At 42.0% G+C, this 17,596-nt stretch overlaps 1 protein-coding gene across 1 annotated transcript; it reads left to right on the forward strand.

Annotated features, from left to right (window-relative positions):
* The first annotated feature begins 6,056 nt into the window (after positions 1-6,056).
* On the forward strand, positions 6,057-17,328 carry CMTM6 (CKLF like MARVEL transmembrane domain containing 6). Its single transcript, XM_040080568.2, has 4 exons — positions 6,057-6,242; positions 10,845-11,021; positions 11,904-12,002; positions 13,456-17,328. Exons 1-4 carry the CDS (start codon positions 6,117-6,119, stop codon positions 13,603-13,605), a joined length of 552 nt encoding a protein of 183 aa, XP_039936502.1. The 5' UTR covers positions 6,057-6,116; the 3' UTR covers positions 13,606-17,328.
* Positions 17,329-17,596: the final 268 nt, after the last annotated feature.

Raw genomic sequence — 17,596 nt, forward strand, 5'->3', positions numbered from 1 at the left:
ATCTCTTCTGGAGGCTGAACAGGCCCAGCTCCCTCAGCGTTTCCTTGTGGGAGAGATGCTCCCTTCTCTCAATCATCTTTGTTCTCCTCCATGGGACCTGATCCAGGAGCTCCATTATCTCTTGTCTTGAGGAGCCCAAAACTAGACACTGACTAGGGCTGAGGAGAGGGGCAGGATCACCTCCCTTGACCTGAGTTATCTTCATATTTTCAAAATACCTAAATTTATATTTTGTTGTGCACGTTAACTCCCTCAAGTTAAGCACACTTGTTAAAATAGAAGATTGAGTTGTGGACTGAGAAGTTTCAGTGGATATTCTTAACTGTCTTTGACCGCAGTCCTTAAAATTTTGCTTATGTCAATAATTCGGTAAAGGTGACACGGAGAAATGCATGACCTGCTGAGGAACAGCTATATAGAATAAATTGTCTGGAAGAAAAAAATTAGGCTTCTAATTATGGATGCATGGTACACATCAGTATCAGAACAGTTGTCTAGGTTCTGTATGTAAACTTGAAACTGAATCTGAAATGTGCTTGAGAGAAAGGAGCCTCTGATGATGAAAACAGGACCCATTCTCACACACCTGCAGTGGTATGGGTCATTAGGGCAACATTTTAAACTAGTGGATACTGTCCATATTTTTGAAAGACAACTCCTGCAGTCTCTAAGTAAGTTCATTTGAGCATCTGTCAAAGCACAAAACCTTTTATGAAGCTGGAAAATTTGCCATAGAATGAATTAATTATTACATAACAATTACACCAGGTGCCCTTACGTGAGGAGGCTGGGGAAAACCCTACAAATTACTCATAATTTCACTTCTTAAAACAGATGTCACTTCAGTGTACTTGAAGCTTCTAAATGTGTTTTTCCTTAAGCCCCCACAGCTTTGGAGTTTTTCTGGTTGTTTTGATTTTTAGATTATTATTTACAAATGATTATTTATACAAAGACTGTCCCCTACCATGCCTTTTCATTCTAAAAGACTAAAGTAGCTTGCTTCCCTCCTTCAAATTCTCTTAATGCTGCTCATCTGCATACTTCCTATCTGCAGGGCTGTCTGTGAGGGGGGAAATTTACCACAAAAGGAAAATATCTGAGAATATTTCTGTGTAACCTGATGTCTTTGGCTTTTTGTTTCCCTCTGATGAGACCAAGGCTCCTGGGCTGGTTGCTTTGTCCTCTTGAGTTCTTGCAGTTTCTCTGTCCTCTTGCAGTTCCCCCGACTAGTGCTTTGGTGAGAGTAGGCAATTAAGATGCGATTTACCACAACTATCATGCAAAACTAGTCTCTGTGATCGATGGCCCTTTTCACAAAAGGTAGTGCCAGTAAACCCTGCTCCCTGTTCTCCTTCTTTCACCATCAAGTCAAGCACCAAACAAAATAAACTGGGTAAAACACCAAAGCTAATTTGGCAAGAATACTTTCTTGCTTTGGGCTGGGGACGGGTTAGGTTTGGGGTTACCCCAATTTTTAAAAGTGTCAGCACAAATTACATTAATTTTGTTCTCAATCACTCTTGTGCACCTTTAGTGCTCTTGGGTACAAAGTCTCAGATTAGCACATAAAATGCAGAAAGCAAAGCGGTAATACAAGAACTACAGGGCACAGTTTTAATAACAATACTTTAAAAATGCTTTTCAGTATGAACATGGAAAAAATGCTACAGTATAAATCAACTAAATTCCTTTAGAATTTTCAGGGCTAGTTCAATGTAGACAAGTTGCTGATTAGAGTGAAACAAAACCGTTGCAGGGGAATTTTGTAAATCTTCTCTTCCTCCTTCTCTACCCTGTTCCTATATTAGTTCTTTTGATTTGACTGGTTCTAATAAAGCTGCTCTGCAAATTTTAAGCTTGAAATTTTTGAGTAAATGTCCACTTTACTTCCAGGCAGGTCATATTTTTAATCTGAAATTTACAGTCTCTGAAATGTGCATATGGCTTTTAGGTTTTATGGACTAGCTACTATATTAACCTTAAATTTCTAGTGATACTTCTGAAATGCAATAATTGCTGTCTGTTGGGCTGCAGTCTCTTCTTGGGGAGCCAACAGTTTGCAGTGGGACACCTCCAACAGCAGAACTGTTGCCTATCAAATACCTCATGGCTTAATGCTTCTCTATGCCGTGCAGATGCATGCGAAAAACCACTGAGAAGAGTTGGCCTGAGCTTGCATTTGGGAAGTGTGGGGACTTCATCCCTAGTGCCATAAGGGATACTTAATAATAGCTGTTAAAAATGCTAATTCTTCATCTTCAGCTGTTTAAAAATCACACATTCGAGCCTGTTAAGTGTGGTGTCACAATTCGTGAAGTTCAGTTGCAATACTGAGCATAAAAATAGAGCCTCAAGAGCTAAAGAAAGTTCAGCAGATGCAACACATTCAAGTCTTCTCTGAGCTCACTGTTGCAGTACTTGGAATATTCCATTTGCTAGCTAATCATCCTGTATTTACTTAATGTAATACATGGGGATGGTCTTGAATGAACAGGAGATGACGAGATGCCCATGTGAGAGCATCAAAATGAAGGAGGGAGATGTGCCTCAGACAGGCTGTCTTCAGTGGAACTCCCAGAATTGTACAGTAACACACACTTCTTCCTCTTCCTCATCACTCTTCCAATGAAACTAAGTCTGTCTCCTTCAGCGGTTCGGGCTTCCAAGCTGCTTCTCCTATTCCTCTAGTTCCTTCTCCTTTGCCTTCTGGCAAGAAAAGCAAAAAACCCCATAACTGCATTTATGAACATGGGAAAAGGAGAACATGACTTCGTGAAGCCAGTGCTGCCAATTCTGAGTGTGAGGGGCAGGCTTTAGTGTGGCATTGTAACACAGCACACAGTGCCAAAGAGCCACTGGGGCTTACTTGATGAAAACAGTGGTGCAGCTGTGGCCTGAAGCCCCTTTATTGCAGTAGCTGGCATTTACTCAATTGCTTCAAGGAACTCCAGTCACAGTTTTGGAAATTATTTCAACATGGGGGCAAGAAGTGGCAACTGTCATACAGCTATACTGTGTACACTGCAATCTCCTCCAGTGAGGGGGCTTTCTCCATTGCTATTGTTTTTGGTCACTGTGGAGGGTGTCTTGGAGGAGATGTAATGAGAGAGAAAACTAGGTCACTCATCACTAATCTGCCTCCACTGATGTCTCTCTCTGTGCCTGGCTGACTGGAGACGTTACCACAGCTCAGCATCTAACTGTGGGGTTGCTTCTCTGCCACCATGTCCTGCCTTTAGCTCTGCTCCTGCCATTCCAGCAGAGGTAGTTGGCAGGGAAAGGAAGACTTCTTTTTCTGGAAAACTGCCAGGTGTAGCACATAAGCAAATGGAAATTAATAGCTGTATATCTGGAATGGGATTTCCATCACATCACAGTCACCCAGTTACTGTTATTTGCATTAAACCCTATGGTTCCTTACAGTAATTGTTTTTGTTTTGTTTTGTTTTTTAATTCTCTCTTTAAAGGAAAAAGACTGTTCTGGAAAGTTAGGGTGATAAAAAGGGTGAAGTACACGTGCTGCACCTCTGTGGAGAGCAGCATAATGTAATGCCTTAAGTATTTTCAGGATATCAACTCCTATGCTGTTGTCCAGTTTCCATTTCTTCCGTCACATGACCTTACAGTTCCCTAGCTTTGCTGTCATTTTGCTTTTCTTGAGCCTCTTATAAACAAATAAATAAATTGACCTCAGGAAGTTAGGCTTTAAATGGCAAGCTAACCTTTATCATTCCATGGATCATTGATTTGTATTTCCTGAAGAGGGCCTGAACAGGAAAACCAGCTAAAAGACAGCAGAAACCGGAAAGAGGTTGCCATCTATTTCTTGTAGTCGTGTTTAGTGTTTCTGTGTCTCTTTGAAAAGCAGTCTGTCCTCAAGACAGTTGTCTTCAGTACTAACATCTGTATTCATAATCTGACAATGCTGCATGAAGGCATTCTAAAGACTCATAAGGGCAGGGCTACGAAATAGCCTTAGATGCTACTGAACACCTTAGAAGACCTGACAGCTGCTTCTATCTCAGTTAAGTCCTGTCCCTGTCAAACCACGGTACAGCCCGGACAGGTGCTTTGTGGCTTTGGAGTTACTCAGCCTCTTGTGAAATATTATCAAGAAAGAAATGAAAATGAGATGGAAATTTCCCTCAGAAGAGAGATGCCAGCCTCTGTAATGTAATCTAATTTATAATGTACTAGAGTGAAAAAAGGTAGTGAAGGCACTGGGGATTTATAAGCAGTAGCAGCAAATGTTCCTGACTACACCTATCTGCTCTGTCCTGTAGTCTGGGATGCTGCCAACAGAGCCATATTAGACTCATCCCAATCCCAGGCAGAAGCTAGGGCACACCCATGATGATACCTCATTTGTTTCAGTGGAAACACCCATGCCTTGGGAATCACGGGATTTGCCCTACTCATTTGCCTCCCAAGCCAATTCCTGCAGCCAAACATGTTTATGGCAGAGGCAGGTCTGTATGATGCTGCCTTGGGACACTGTGTGTTCCCCTGGATTGTGCTTTCTTACCGGGAGAGGTCGGGCACACGGCTGCTGGTACACAAACGGCACAGAGTGTGGCCCAGCTGCTTTGGCCTGGCCCATGCTTCTGCATCTGCCCAGTTAAGAGCGTGTCCTGGCAGAGCTAAAAGTAGCCTCAGCCTCATGGGGCTCTCTAGCACACACTCCCACTGCACTGTGAGGTTTCCAAAGAGAAGCAGTGTCCCAACAGCCTGATCTGTTCCCTAAGCAGGGAATCTGTTCCTATACAGCTAGCATTAAGCAAACAAATCTCCTCCTTTTCAACCTGTAGCAATCTTTCATTTCCTTGAATTTAAACAAGTATAACTGAACTTGACTATGAAGGACCATAATAGCTCTGTGGGTAATACATCAGGAATATAGAAGCAAACATAACGCACCTTTGCTTACATAGAAAAGGTTTAATCTACTCTTAGTAGGCAACAAAAACTATAGTTTCTTTTAAAAGCTGATCTGGGCAAGGGTATGTGAGTATATTAGAAGAGGCTTGGGGATATGAGTGTTTTCTCTCATTGACAAGGAATGTCTTCAAAGACAATGACTCTTCTCCTGTACTCAGCACTGGTGAGGCCACAACTTGAGCTCTGTGTCCAGTTCTGGACCCCTCAATTCAAGGAAGGACATTGAGGTGCTGGAATGAGTCCAAAGAAGGGCAGTGGAGCTGGTGAGGGGTCTGGAGCACAAGTCCATGAGGAGTGGCTGAGGGAGTTCAGCCTGAAGAAAAGGAGGTTCAGGGGTGACCTTACTGATATCTAGATCTGCCTGAAAGGAGGGTGTAGCAAGGTGGGGGTCGGGATCTCGTCTCAGACTACTCATGATAGTACAAGAGGACGTAGCCTCAAGGGGAAGTTTAGGTTGGACAATAGGAAGAATTTCTTCACAGAAATAGTGATTAGACAATGGAATGAGCTGCCCAAGGAGGTGGTGGAGTCACCGTCCCTGGAGGTGTTTAAGGCAAGACTGGACGTGGCACTCAGCGCCATGGTCTGGTTAATGTGCTGGTGCTCGGTCGTAGGCCGGACTCGATGATCTCAGAGGGTTTTTCCAAACTAATTGATTATGTGAATGCGAGCAGGGAAATCTTTGGCTTAAAACTCCCTTCTGATACCGTAAGCTCGCGTGACAAGCCAACAATCTCGTAAACTTTATTTACCAAGCCCCGATTAGCGAGCTGAGCCCAGACCGGGCCTGAGGCGGCCCCGCGCTCCCCTCACGGGCCGCGCCCGCCCGCGGCCGCCAGGGGGAGCGCTGGCTCGCGCCTCCGGGAGCGCCTTTGTCCCGCCGGGACCAACCGCCAGTGCAACCGCCTCCTCCGGCCCGGCGCCTCCCGGCGCCTCCCGAGCCTCCCGCCCTGGCCGCCCCGCTCCGCCCCGGCCCGCCGGGCCGGCCGCCCTTCCTGGCCGCCCCGCCCCGCCCCGGCCCGCCGGGCCGGCCGCCCGCCCTGGCCGCCCCGCCCCGCCCCGGCCCGCCGGGCCGGCCGCCCGCCCTGGCCGCCCCGCCCCGCCCCGGCCCGCCGGGCCGGCCGCCCTTTTCCTTTCGGTTTTCCCCACCCGATTGCCGGCGGCCCGGCCCGGCCATGGAGAACGGCGCCGTCTACAACGAGACCACGGAACCGGAGGCGAAGGCGCCCCGCCGCCGCCTCTTCGGCTGCACCCTGCGGCGCCTGCAGGGATGGCGGCTGGCGGCCAAGGTGGTCCAGGCGGTGAGTGCCCTGCTCCCCTCGCTGTGCGGGACGTGCCGGGCCAGGGAGGCAGCAGCCCTGGCAGGATGGCTGCCCGGGGCCGGGGAGAGACCGAGAGTCTCCCGGGGCTGAGCCCGGTGGGGCGGGGGTGCCCCGCTCTGGGATGGAAACGAGCGTGTTACGATGACCTTCGGCTTTAGGGCGGTTCCCCGCCGCTTAAAAATTAAATTCCGGCGCAGGCTGGGGAGATGGCCGCACACAGGCTTCGAGGGAAGGGGTTCTGCCCGTCAGAAAGGGCTGGCTCCGCCGGGAGGGTGTCCTGACTCGGGACTTGGCCTGGGGTCACTAAAGTTGTGCAGACCTGTAACTCAGGTGGAAAGCTGCCGTGGTGCCTTATACTGCAGGTTCAAAGTGGTTTATGGTGGGAAGTGCCGGTAGTGTTCCTGCTTCATGTCCGAGGTGCGGGAGTCGGTGCTGGTGTCTGCAGCCGCCGTGGTTCAGCAGCCTGCTGGCTTTAAACACCGCCCGCCCTGGCTCAAAATCAGAGGGAAGCCTCGCAGGAAATGTAATGCTTTCTTTTGAGGGCCGGATTGGATGAAAACAGGAGGAAGAAGCCTTTGGATGAACCTCACCATAGGGTAGTAGAACTGTGAAGGGCATTGCTTGGTCATGAGCTCCAGACCTTCCCCTCTTGCTGCTCCTGCCGCCTGTTCTAAGCCCGTCAGTCTGCGCTGTCCGTGCTAAAATTAAGGAGCCCATTTCTCCCATGATTTGTGGTAGAAAATTGCACCAGAAACCCGCAATCCTGGTGGCCCGTCGCATTAGAAATCACTTCGTGTCAGGCAGCCCTGTGGGCCCACCAGGAAATAAAAGGCTTATTTCCTGCTGGCTTTCCTGCTGCGTGTTGTTACTCCTGAGTCAAGCAGTTGGGCTCCTGGTGCAAGGTCCTGTTCAGTGTTTGGTGATGGACTCATCCAAAATGTACCAGTGTGACTGCTGATGTGAGGAGCGCCATTCATGTACTGGCAGGGAATGAGTGAAACCCAGCGTGGTAAAGGGCAGCTGACCGCAAATGTGTGTAAGCGTGCGTTTTTGCAGCCAACACGGTGGCTTTTTAGTCAGATGTGTCATGTTCACAGGAATTGTAGGTGATTTCCACCCCTTTCTCATTATTCACCATTGCAGAAAAGAGGATATTTCGGTTTTAGGCTTCATCTCACACGCAGTCAAAACCCTCAGCCAGAAATGTAATATTCTCTGCTGTTCGTGAAGTGGTAGCACTGCCAAAAATAAAGTTTTCTAAGAGTGTTTAAAAAAATCACACCCAAGAATGCTTTAAATAAATACAATGGAACATAAACTTTTAATTCATCTACTGGAGATTATTAAAGCAAGATTTGCTGGGTTCTGCTCCCTGACAAGCAGAATGTTTATATAAGTAGGTTCATAGACTAAAATAAAATAAGTGATTATGTAGGCAAATTTACTGATGTACCAAAGCCTTAAACTGTTTAATTATTTAAAATGCTTTCTAAGTAGAAAAAAAAAGAAGAAAAATTACCATTATACAAAATGGGATGAATAGCTGCTTGACATGTTCTTAAATAAGTAGCAGTTTATGGCCTGCACCCGTTTGTCAGTGAGAGGAAAAAGAAAATGGAGTTACAGTTGTTCACCCTCCTAATTTCCAACATTTTTGCCTCCTTTTTTGTAACCTTTATAAAAGGACACAGATCTTGAGGTCTCACTCAAAACACTTTAAACAAACCCCAGAAAGTCCTGAGGGTGGAAACCTCAGTCTCTGCAGTAAGAGGGTTCCTGTTCTGGAAAAGTGTTGATCTTTGGAAATGCCAGTATTCATTGCTCTGTTCATTGTAGAGGTGATCAAGGATTTTATAAAATACTCTGAAATCACCTGCAGAAAACTGGCTTCTAGACCTAAGAAATAATTTCTTCAGTTGAATAACGGCATGCACTGTAACCATAGCCAATTATTTTGAGCAAATGAAACAAGGAAAATGTGACTGCCAAAAGTCACAAATGTGAGTGCCAAAAGAGTGCTGGGAGAATCTATTGTGAAGATTTCTAGGATGTTGTGGTTTGGTTTGGTTTTTTTTTTTAATAGGTGGAATGTTTTTGGTAGTCCATGACTGGTTCAAATTCTTCACAAAGGTAAATGGCACAGTGCGTATTGTGCCAAGAGTGAGGAAGAAACTAATTCTTACCTAAAGCAGGACAAGTTGTCATCAACCATTGTCTAACTTTAGTCAAGTGCCCTGGCTGGAAAGGAAAATGGTGATTCAGGCTTAAAAATCAGCTCCAAATTTTTGAGCTGTTCGTGTCCTGTAATAGCCCGAATTGTGCAGACTTAATAGAGAATTAATATGTGCACCCAGCTGAACTAGAAGATTTTATACTGGGAATCCCACTGCTGAGCAGCCTCACTGGCTTGTAGGCAAGTTCATTGATCTGCTGTATCTTGTAGCAATTCACTTGTTAAATCTTATTTACAAAATTGACATTTGTTTGGAAGCTTCCAACAGTAACGTCAGTACCAATGAATAATTTGTTGCTGGTAAGAGACTGATGAAGATGTTTAATTTCTGGTGTACATACAGACAGGACTTTTAATAAAATAAAAAAAAAAATCCGAAACAACTTCTTCTCCAACAATGCTTTTGATGTTTAAAACTATTATTATTTTTGTGGTAGTAGGACAACAGAGGAATCCCTTTTTTTTCTGATAGTGATATCAAAGAGCAAGTTAAAAAACGCAAGCAGAGCTCTCTGACATCTTGTAAATGTGCTGCTGGTACATTAACTTTATCAGAGCACTTACTCAAAGTTCTTCAAGCCAACTTTTTTTAAAATTGATGTACTCTATTTTATTACTCAACTTATTAATTTAAAAAATGAATATTGACTTGGACAAGTCCCACACAGGATTCTACTTGGTAAATCTCAATTATTTGACATTGAACTCTTTATAACCGCTCTTCTGAGTGGGATTATTTTTCAGCTTGCTTGTACATTCAGTGGAGAAGCTTTTTTCAGTTATTTACATCATATTATGATTATCTGAACACATACTTTCTTGTAAGGACAGGTTTATTTTCTTATTAAAAAAAAATCTTATTTTCTTTATTTTCTTATTTGCTTATAAAAAGAGAAAAAGAGGTAAGTTTTCATGTATGGTGCTGCCTCACAGCTGACCTTGTGAAAAATATGAAATTGAAAGTCATTGGATGCAGCTGTAAGCACATGTTTAGAAATGCAAAAAAACCCACCCCCAAACCATAAAACCTGGAAAGTCGGAGTTTAAAACATTCCTGGACTGACATTGTAGTTCACTGGTTTATGTGCAAGGGCTGCTGAGAAATTTGTGTTGCCAGCCACTGTGAGAGAGAAAGGAAGCATGTGGAGGCCTGATAGTAATATTGAAGTTTCTCAACTCCCATTCTTTCCCTTTCTGAGCTCCTGTTTACTTTAAACTCTTGAATTTCCAAAACATGGTTTTCTGAAGTGCTCCCCTGAGACCTGGCTTCATAAGGGGAATTTACACTTCCTACTGCTCATTTGTTGTTCTTGTTTTTACTGTGAGAAACCGAAGACTGGCGATTATTTTCCAAGAACAATTCTGAATCTTTAATTCAGATTTTTTTTTTCTAACAAGGAACTGACAACCTCTTTATTGCCTACATACTCTTATTAAAAACATGATTGTCGTTCTCATATCAGTCACAGTTTTATGATCCAGTCTGATTCCTGCTCATGGTTTTGTTTTAATTTGGTGAACTCCTTACTATGAAGATCTGTAAAGCTATGCCAAGTTTGTGGGATGAAGGAAACTAGCAAGAAGTGGCCAAAATAAGCGAACAGTTAAATAAAGCAATATTCTTTCTTGTACAATAAAATAGTAGAAAATCCAGCAGCAGGGATATGGTGAGTATACAGGAACTAAGTCATGTATTTTTCTCAAAGCACACTGTGGCAGGAAGGTGAAGATAAACCTCTGCATAGATTAAACATTGTCCAACATAGCTTGAACATAGTTTAAAATTTCAGTTCCTACAAGAGCAGTTGAGCTTCTGTCATTACTGGGTCACAAGCATGTGAGTGTTGGGTCCGTGGAGTTTCTCTGCAGTTTTATCAAGTGAGGTAACATCAGCAGTGAACTTTTAGGGAGGTAGCTGAGTGTGTCAGTGCTGTCCAGTTTCCCCCACTGCCCTGAACCCAAATACATTCAGAACTGTGTGCAGCTGTATGTAGTAAGCAGTAGCGTTTGTGCAGGATGTGTGTTCTCCACGCTGTGTCATGTGCTTCCAACTGACAGTTGCACAAACCACAAAGCAGGGATCTTGTCTGTCTAATCAAGAAGCCTCTGTTTGGCTGTGTGCTCAGCTTACCTGAGTGTACTTTATCGACCACCTTTAACAGCCAAGTGTAAACCATGTCATTCTATAATTATTTCTGTCTGTAAGAAAATAGTGCAGAACTTCACCAAACTCTTTGTAGATTGAGAATTTTTGTCACAGCTAGCTTTATTATTCTTCATCTCAGAGATGTCTGCTTGTTGATGATGTTAGAGACTTGATCCAACTCAAGCATGTTATTTGTTTGCAGATTTTCTCTTTTGTGGCTGTCGTTTGTGAAGAAATTGTGGACGATTGCATCACTTGTAGTGGACTTTACTTCTTTGAATTCGTAAGCTGCAGTGCCTTTCTTTTGAGCCTCCTGATTCTGTGTGTGTATTGCACTGATTTGTATGAATCACTGGGGGAAGATAAAGTGCAGAAACTGGTAAGAAAACTTTTTTTGGAAAACAAACCGTTTCTTCTAAGTGCATAAAGTCTTCTGTGGAGTAGAAAGCCTATGCAAAATTAATCCCCTTTTCTTCTCCATGTAAAGGGTAGATTAAGGTATCTTAGAGTTTAAAAATGAGCCAACTTTGAGAGTGTATATTGACATCTTTTTCAAAGCTGGCTACCTGCAGGATTTTAGGACCTGTGTGGAAGTCTTTCCACATTAATGCTACTAATACTACAGCATAGCCATTGCGTATTTGTACACATATGGAATACAGTTTACTGCCAGCATGATGCCTGCAATTTATCAGTTTATGCCCTATCTATTTTCCTACTGGGTGTAGACTACCTCCATTTTGGCAATTACAGTTTATGGCTGTATACTTCAGAAGATCCAGCAGTGGGAGGAAGTTGCTCGGTAAAGTCAGTAGGAACATTATTCCATCTCACAAGTGTCTCTTCCTATTTGCCTTCGGAGCAAACAGTAAGGTCTTTATTTGAAGGTACAGATAAGGGAGTGTAGTAAAAGGTTTGAATGAGCACATTTGCTTACAGTTTTCTAATTTCCCAAATGTTTTACTTAGGGAATAAAGCTGATGGTTGTCCTGAGCTTGAATTTGGTTGTGAAAAAAGGTCAGATAAAATTAATAAAATGCTTAAAAACAAAAATAGGGCAGACTCCTTTAAATAGCTGATAATGTTGAATGTCATTTGGAATGTAGTTGTAAAATGTATTTTCTGAAGCTTCCACTAGTATCAAAGTATCAAAACATAAAGTCACAGGCAGGTTAACTCAACTGTTGTTATGATGTTTGTTCTTTTTAGGTAATCTACCTACAGTTAAATTATTTATATATTTTTATATATGTATTTGCAGAATTTTTGGGCTGTGCCAATCATAGGTGCCTGGTTTCTGTTAGCATCAATAGTGTTTTCTGCAACCTGCTCTGGCTCTGCTGTTGAAAATGCTGCATATGTAAGTCTTAAAATGGCAAGATTTACTTTGTATTTATCTGGTATGTTAATTTCTCAGCCCTCTAAACTTCACTCAATTTGCAGAGAAGAAACTGGGCAGGGGAATAGAACTCAGTGCACTGTGATGTTTTGGGAGGAAGTAGCTATTTCAGACCTTCCAGAAAATTACCATAGGAAATCCAAAGAGCTGGCATTCCTCAGGATTGCTGGAAAGCTCTGTGTGCACTTGCAGCTTCCCACCTTTTGCCTCCTACCTCAGATTTGTATTATTTCCTGTCATCCCTTGCTGCTTAACACTGTCATCTCTTGAAGCTTGCCCAGTTCTCTGATACCCTACTTCTGAATTTTCTGTTTTTCCTCAATTGTCCTTTCATAATGTCACCCCCTCACAAAGTTATCAAGAAATCCTGTCTTTTGCTTTTACAGAGCACAGTGCACAACACTGACTTGCACAGTTGCAATACGATCAGCAGTTTCCTCAATGACAGAAATAGTAGAGCAACAGGGCATTCATCTCCCAGGGAACATTGAGGAGGCTCAGGGCAAGGCACTGAAGGGGCTTTTGGGATGCCTTAGATATAATTCCCTAGTCATTTGAATACTTCTTTTGAGTAACCTTGCAATTGTGAACATGGGAGTTTAAAAGATTGAATTCTTGAATGAGAAAAAATTACTTGGAAAAGAAAGCAAGATAATTCTTTTCCATGGGCAGCATCAGCTATTAGAGATACACACTTTTGTATAGTAGTCTTAAGTGATGTAGATCTATTTAGACCTAATAACTTGAGCATAAATCAGGTTTCAGCTTTGCTTTTTTTCTGGTGCAGGAAAAATAAAAACTACTGTGTTTTAATACTTATTAATGTCAAATTAGTTTGGTCCAAACCAGTTGTGTAAAATTTAGGTAGAGTTAGAATAATGCATATGTTTCTTTTCTTGTTTGAAAAAGGCTGCCTTCTCTTTAACACTTCTCAAATTGCCATGAGTAGTGACAAAATGTCATTCACAAATTATCATTTCATTCTCCCTTGCTGACCCAGGTTCTGCAGATCTTCTCTTCCTTTACCTTTTGCATGTTATTCTTCTTCATTCACTCTCATTAATAGGCAGCCCCCTCTTTGATAGTCTGCTAATATGCCATGCTACTTTAATAACAGATTTTGGCAATGAAAGTAATTTACTTTTACTATTAAAGGTTGATTAGAACACAGTATAAGGTTCACACTTGATTAAAAGAATGAAAACTGTAAAATCTTCAGCAATGAATGTGCTAGAATGATGATTTCTGATCTCTGTCTAATTTAAATGAAACTATCTATTTAAGGAGGACTTTAATCTTAATATATAAGCGTTATTAGTGTATAGAAAATGGTACAGCAAATCTCTCCAAACAATGTTAGGTTACTATTACTGTTTGTGCATGTTAAAATCATGTGTTTCTGTCACTTTCACAGGTATTTGGATTTTTTGCAACTTTTGCATTTGCAGCTGAATTTGGTATAGAGTTTTATCTCAGGCGAAAACAAAACATCAGTGGACGCTCTGAAAATCCTGGTAAAACTCCGAGTGCCAGAGAAAATCAGCCATTGAATAAACCAAGATAACTTCCTGATTTTTTTTTTGTTTTGTTTTGTTTGTTTGTTTGTTTTGTTTTATTTTTAATTGGAGCAAACTGAAATGAACTTTCAGTGCACTATAGGTAACAGCTTCTGTTTCTTTGTTCTAATAGATTTTGTATGCATTGCTCATCACAAATTTTTATGGATTCTTGGGTCAGGTAATGGCATCTTGAGCATCATGTTCTAAGGTAACTGATCCTGCCACCTGCTGGGATGACAGGCCCTAAAACACCTTGGGTCTAAACAGAATAACTTCAGGACAGCAGTGGGCTGATTTGATTTTAACAGAGCTGACTGATAAGGGTTAATGCCTGAGGCATAAATTCTGAGCTGTAACCTAAAGATATTTCCCGGTTAAATTGACCGGATGCTTCTGTTGTGAGTTATAAATTAGTACAGCAGAACTAATTTTTGTACTTCCTGGTCAAACTGAATGTAAAAGGGATACCTAACTGGAACCTTACAGGAATATTTATCCTTAAATAGGGGGTTTGGGGTTGTTTTTACCACTCTTGTGCCTCAGTTCTATCTGTGGAGATCAGTTTAATGGTATAGTGACTGTGGAGGGTTTATGGGGAAGGTAGTGTAAATGGTATATTAAGGAGACAGTTTTGCACCCTATGATTGTCAAAGTTTGGACTTGTATGTCAGAATCTTCTTTCAGATGGTTTTGAAAGCTGAAACTGAAAATAACAGTTGGAGGAAGAAACTTGAAAAGCCAGCAGTGCGAGGAATAAGATAAAGAATAATATTTACATGAAGGAACCCCAGAAGTAGCAATCTGAATATTAACAGGAAAAACCTTACAGCATGTTGGTTCTACCCTGGTGGATATTACTTGCAAGGTTAATACCATATGCAACTTGTTTATGTATAGGTAATGCTAAGTTTTGTCAGAATGGTTTTGAACCTCACCATTTATATGTGTTTATAAATATGGCAGTAGCTTAAGACTCCTTGCTGCTGACTAGCTCAGTTGGTAAACAGGTAAATAAGCACTTGTCCCCTTGATTTGTTTTGCAAGTGACAGTCTGTAGGACTGCAAGGAACACTACTGATGGGACACATATCAGACAAGTGACAGATGTATTAGAGCAGATGTTGATGGCTATAAAGGAAATGAAGCGCTGGAAAAGCATTTTTCTGATGTCTGGGGTAAAAGCGAGAGTGCTATTCCTCTCTTAAGAGTAAAGCCTTCAAAAGCAGAGCAAATTACTGTAAGCCAGAAGAGTTCCAAAATACCAAAGCAAATAAGGAGAAGCTGATTATGGAATAACAGTTCTTGTTTGTGTGCTTGAGATGTTTGCCGTGTCTCCCGGGCATTAAGTGCATGTCACTGATATCCCAGTCAGGCGTGTTCCCCGTCCTGTAAGCTGCTGTGGCAGCATTGAGACCAAGCCCTCCAGAAACTGGCTGAGATGCATTTGGGGAAGGAAGAGGAAGCTGTTTTAAGACAAAGGACTGTAATAGCAAGTCAAAGTTGTTTTTTTTCCATTGCTGCAACTTTCTGATGAGTGTGAGTTTGTGATGTTTTCTCTCTCTATGGCCTGAGACTTAAGCCTAACACTACACTTTGCTTGGAGGACATAAAATTTTGCCGGGTGGTGCGAAGTGCCAAGTTAAAGCTATAGCTTGGTTTTAGAGCTATGCATAGAAGAGATACTTCATAGAATTTTCTCTGTAGAAAAGCTCTTTGGACTTTTTTTTTCCCCCCCTTGTATTTATTAGTGTCTGTTTGCACAAAAATCTGATCTCAGTGCTTGCTGTAGCTGTCTCTTATAACTGGGTAGATTAGAGATGTTTGGTTTACAAGCAGTGTTACTGGTGATACAAAATATCCATAATGAGAAATATCTCCTCTATGATCTGCAATGTCTTACTCTGGGGACTGTGCCCATAGAAGTAACATTACAAAAGTCTAATTTTGTTTTCTTTTTATTGCCTAGATTCCTACTGAATTTTTTTCCACACCAAAATGTCCATAGTCTAAATTTTCATCTGTAATTGGTAGCTGTAAATGTAGTGTAAGAGCAACACTGTGCTGCTAAGTATTTATTAAGCAGTGCAGCGCCGTGAATGGACTTTTTATCTTGAGATAATTTTTCCTGTTATTTTTCTCAGCCTAAAGATAAGTTAATTGAGGTCTGGGTTTTGGTTGCTTATTCTATAGGCTTTTCCCTACCTAAGTGATACTGATATCCATTCCTGGAAATACAGAAAGGGAACTGTGAAGTCATCTCCCAGCCTTGGCAGTTTACCTGACAGTAGTCTGTCACATAGCAGTTAAATACTAGGAACAAGTCACATAATGGTTATAGATTTAAGGCAGTTGCCCAAAATGTCGCTTCCAAACCAGTTGTTGGCTAACATGCATGATGATGCTGTTAATCCTTGCACCTCATAAGGTGTGTTTGCTCTGTTTCAAAATAGTTGAGAAGCAGATTTGCACGTGTGTATGCTGTTTTCTGTGAGGTTATTTTTTAAACTGCTTTATCAGCTTCTTATATCCTAGCTTCCCTTACCACTCCTAGCTCCTCTGCCCTCCCACTCTAGGTGGGGGAGAGGCTTCCTTGCTGCAGTGACTGAGCAGACTGGTCTGCTGTCTTGACATGCCCCATTGCCCTTCTGGTGTCAGGTGCTGGCTTTAAATGTCTGTCTCTTAATTAGACTGATCCTAGAGAATGCTGTTGGAGCTGGATTAAACGTCTGGTTCTGCAGGAGCTCTGTGTGTATGACTGGATGTCTCTTACCCCTCGTGCTCTGCCAGCAAAGCCCTTTGCTCGTTTCCCAGCCTGCTTCTGATGAAATCAGCCAACCTTATTTAAACCACCTATTTAAATTGCTTCCATTAAGGTGGCTGATTTTGGCTTAAGTGGATTAGGGATTGTTCAGGAGAGTGATGGGAGCCCTGGCAGAAGTGCTGTTAGATACAACTGCCTCAAATTTCTTCTGTTGGCAAAGTGAACATTTCTGTACATCATAACTGGTAGTAAAGCCTGTTGGAAAGAAGCAAACAATCACATTAAAATCAAAGTGCTACCAAGTGCCCTTTGGTTCTGGGTATGGGAAGGAATTGTGCCTTACTGCCTGTGCCCTGTGCTTCAAAAAAGCAGGGAAGGGTTGTGATCTGTTACAGGTGAGTTCTACCTTTGCACCTTCTGACCTGAAAGAGCAGTGAGTGATCTCATGCAATTCTCAGAGCTCAGCAAAAGATGTTTTTGCATAGTGGCTGTCATGGTGATCCTTGTTCAAATTTGTGCAATAAAATACCAAGCTTTCTACACTGAAGGGAAATTCTTAGCGAAAATTTTCAAAGGTTCTATAAAATTGTAGCAAATCAAGATGCTGATAGTGCCTTTAAGATGGAAATTCATCTCTTTTTTAGTCTATTGCTGTAAATGTAAGCAGATATCTGGATATTAAATTTTATGCTGGACAGGGCTATATATCACTTTTAATGCCATTTTGAATTAAAGCAGGATGATAATACATTAATTTTATGTATATAAAGTAAGAATTTTATAGTTTTGTTTCCAGTATTGCCTTGAATGTCCATCTAAATAATTTTTAGATTACTGAATATTTTTATCATTCTAAACCTGTGATATTTTTTAATGCATAATGTTTTCTTGATCTAAGGAACTTCATGAAATATTTTGTAATCATTTTTTTAAATAAAGGCTTAGTAAATAAGCATTTCTTGGTTTTACTGCTGTGATTTGGTGTTGCTATGTCGTTCTCCCAAAGCCAGCCATAGGAAATAACATCATTCTTTGTTCCTGGTTTGGAGGAAAGAGCTTGCATTGTGTCTGCCTGTTCCTGGGGAAGAGGGTCCAGCTGGCTGAATATTCTCACTGGAAGTTCCCAGGAAAAAAGATCTGATAAGGTCAGTATTGCCTCTGACCACAGGGTCCAGCCAAAGTAGTTTGCAGTAGCTTTTACATGTGGTCTATAAGTTACTGTGAGAAGCATAATC

Source organism: Hirundo rustica, chromosome 1 (assembly GCF_015227805.2).
Source record: "Hirundo rustica isolate bHirRus1 chromosome 1, bHirRus1.pri.v3, whole genome shotgun sequence".
NCBI lineage: Eukaryota > Metazoa > Chordata > Aves > Passeriformes > Hirundinidae > Hirundo > Hirundo rustica.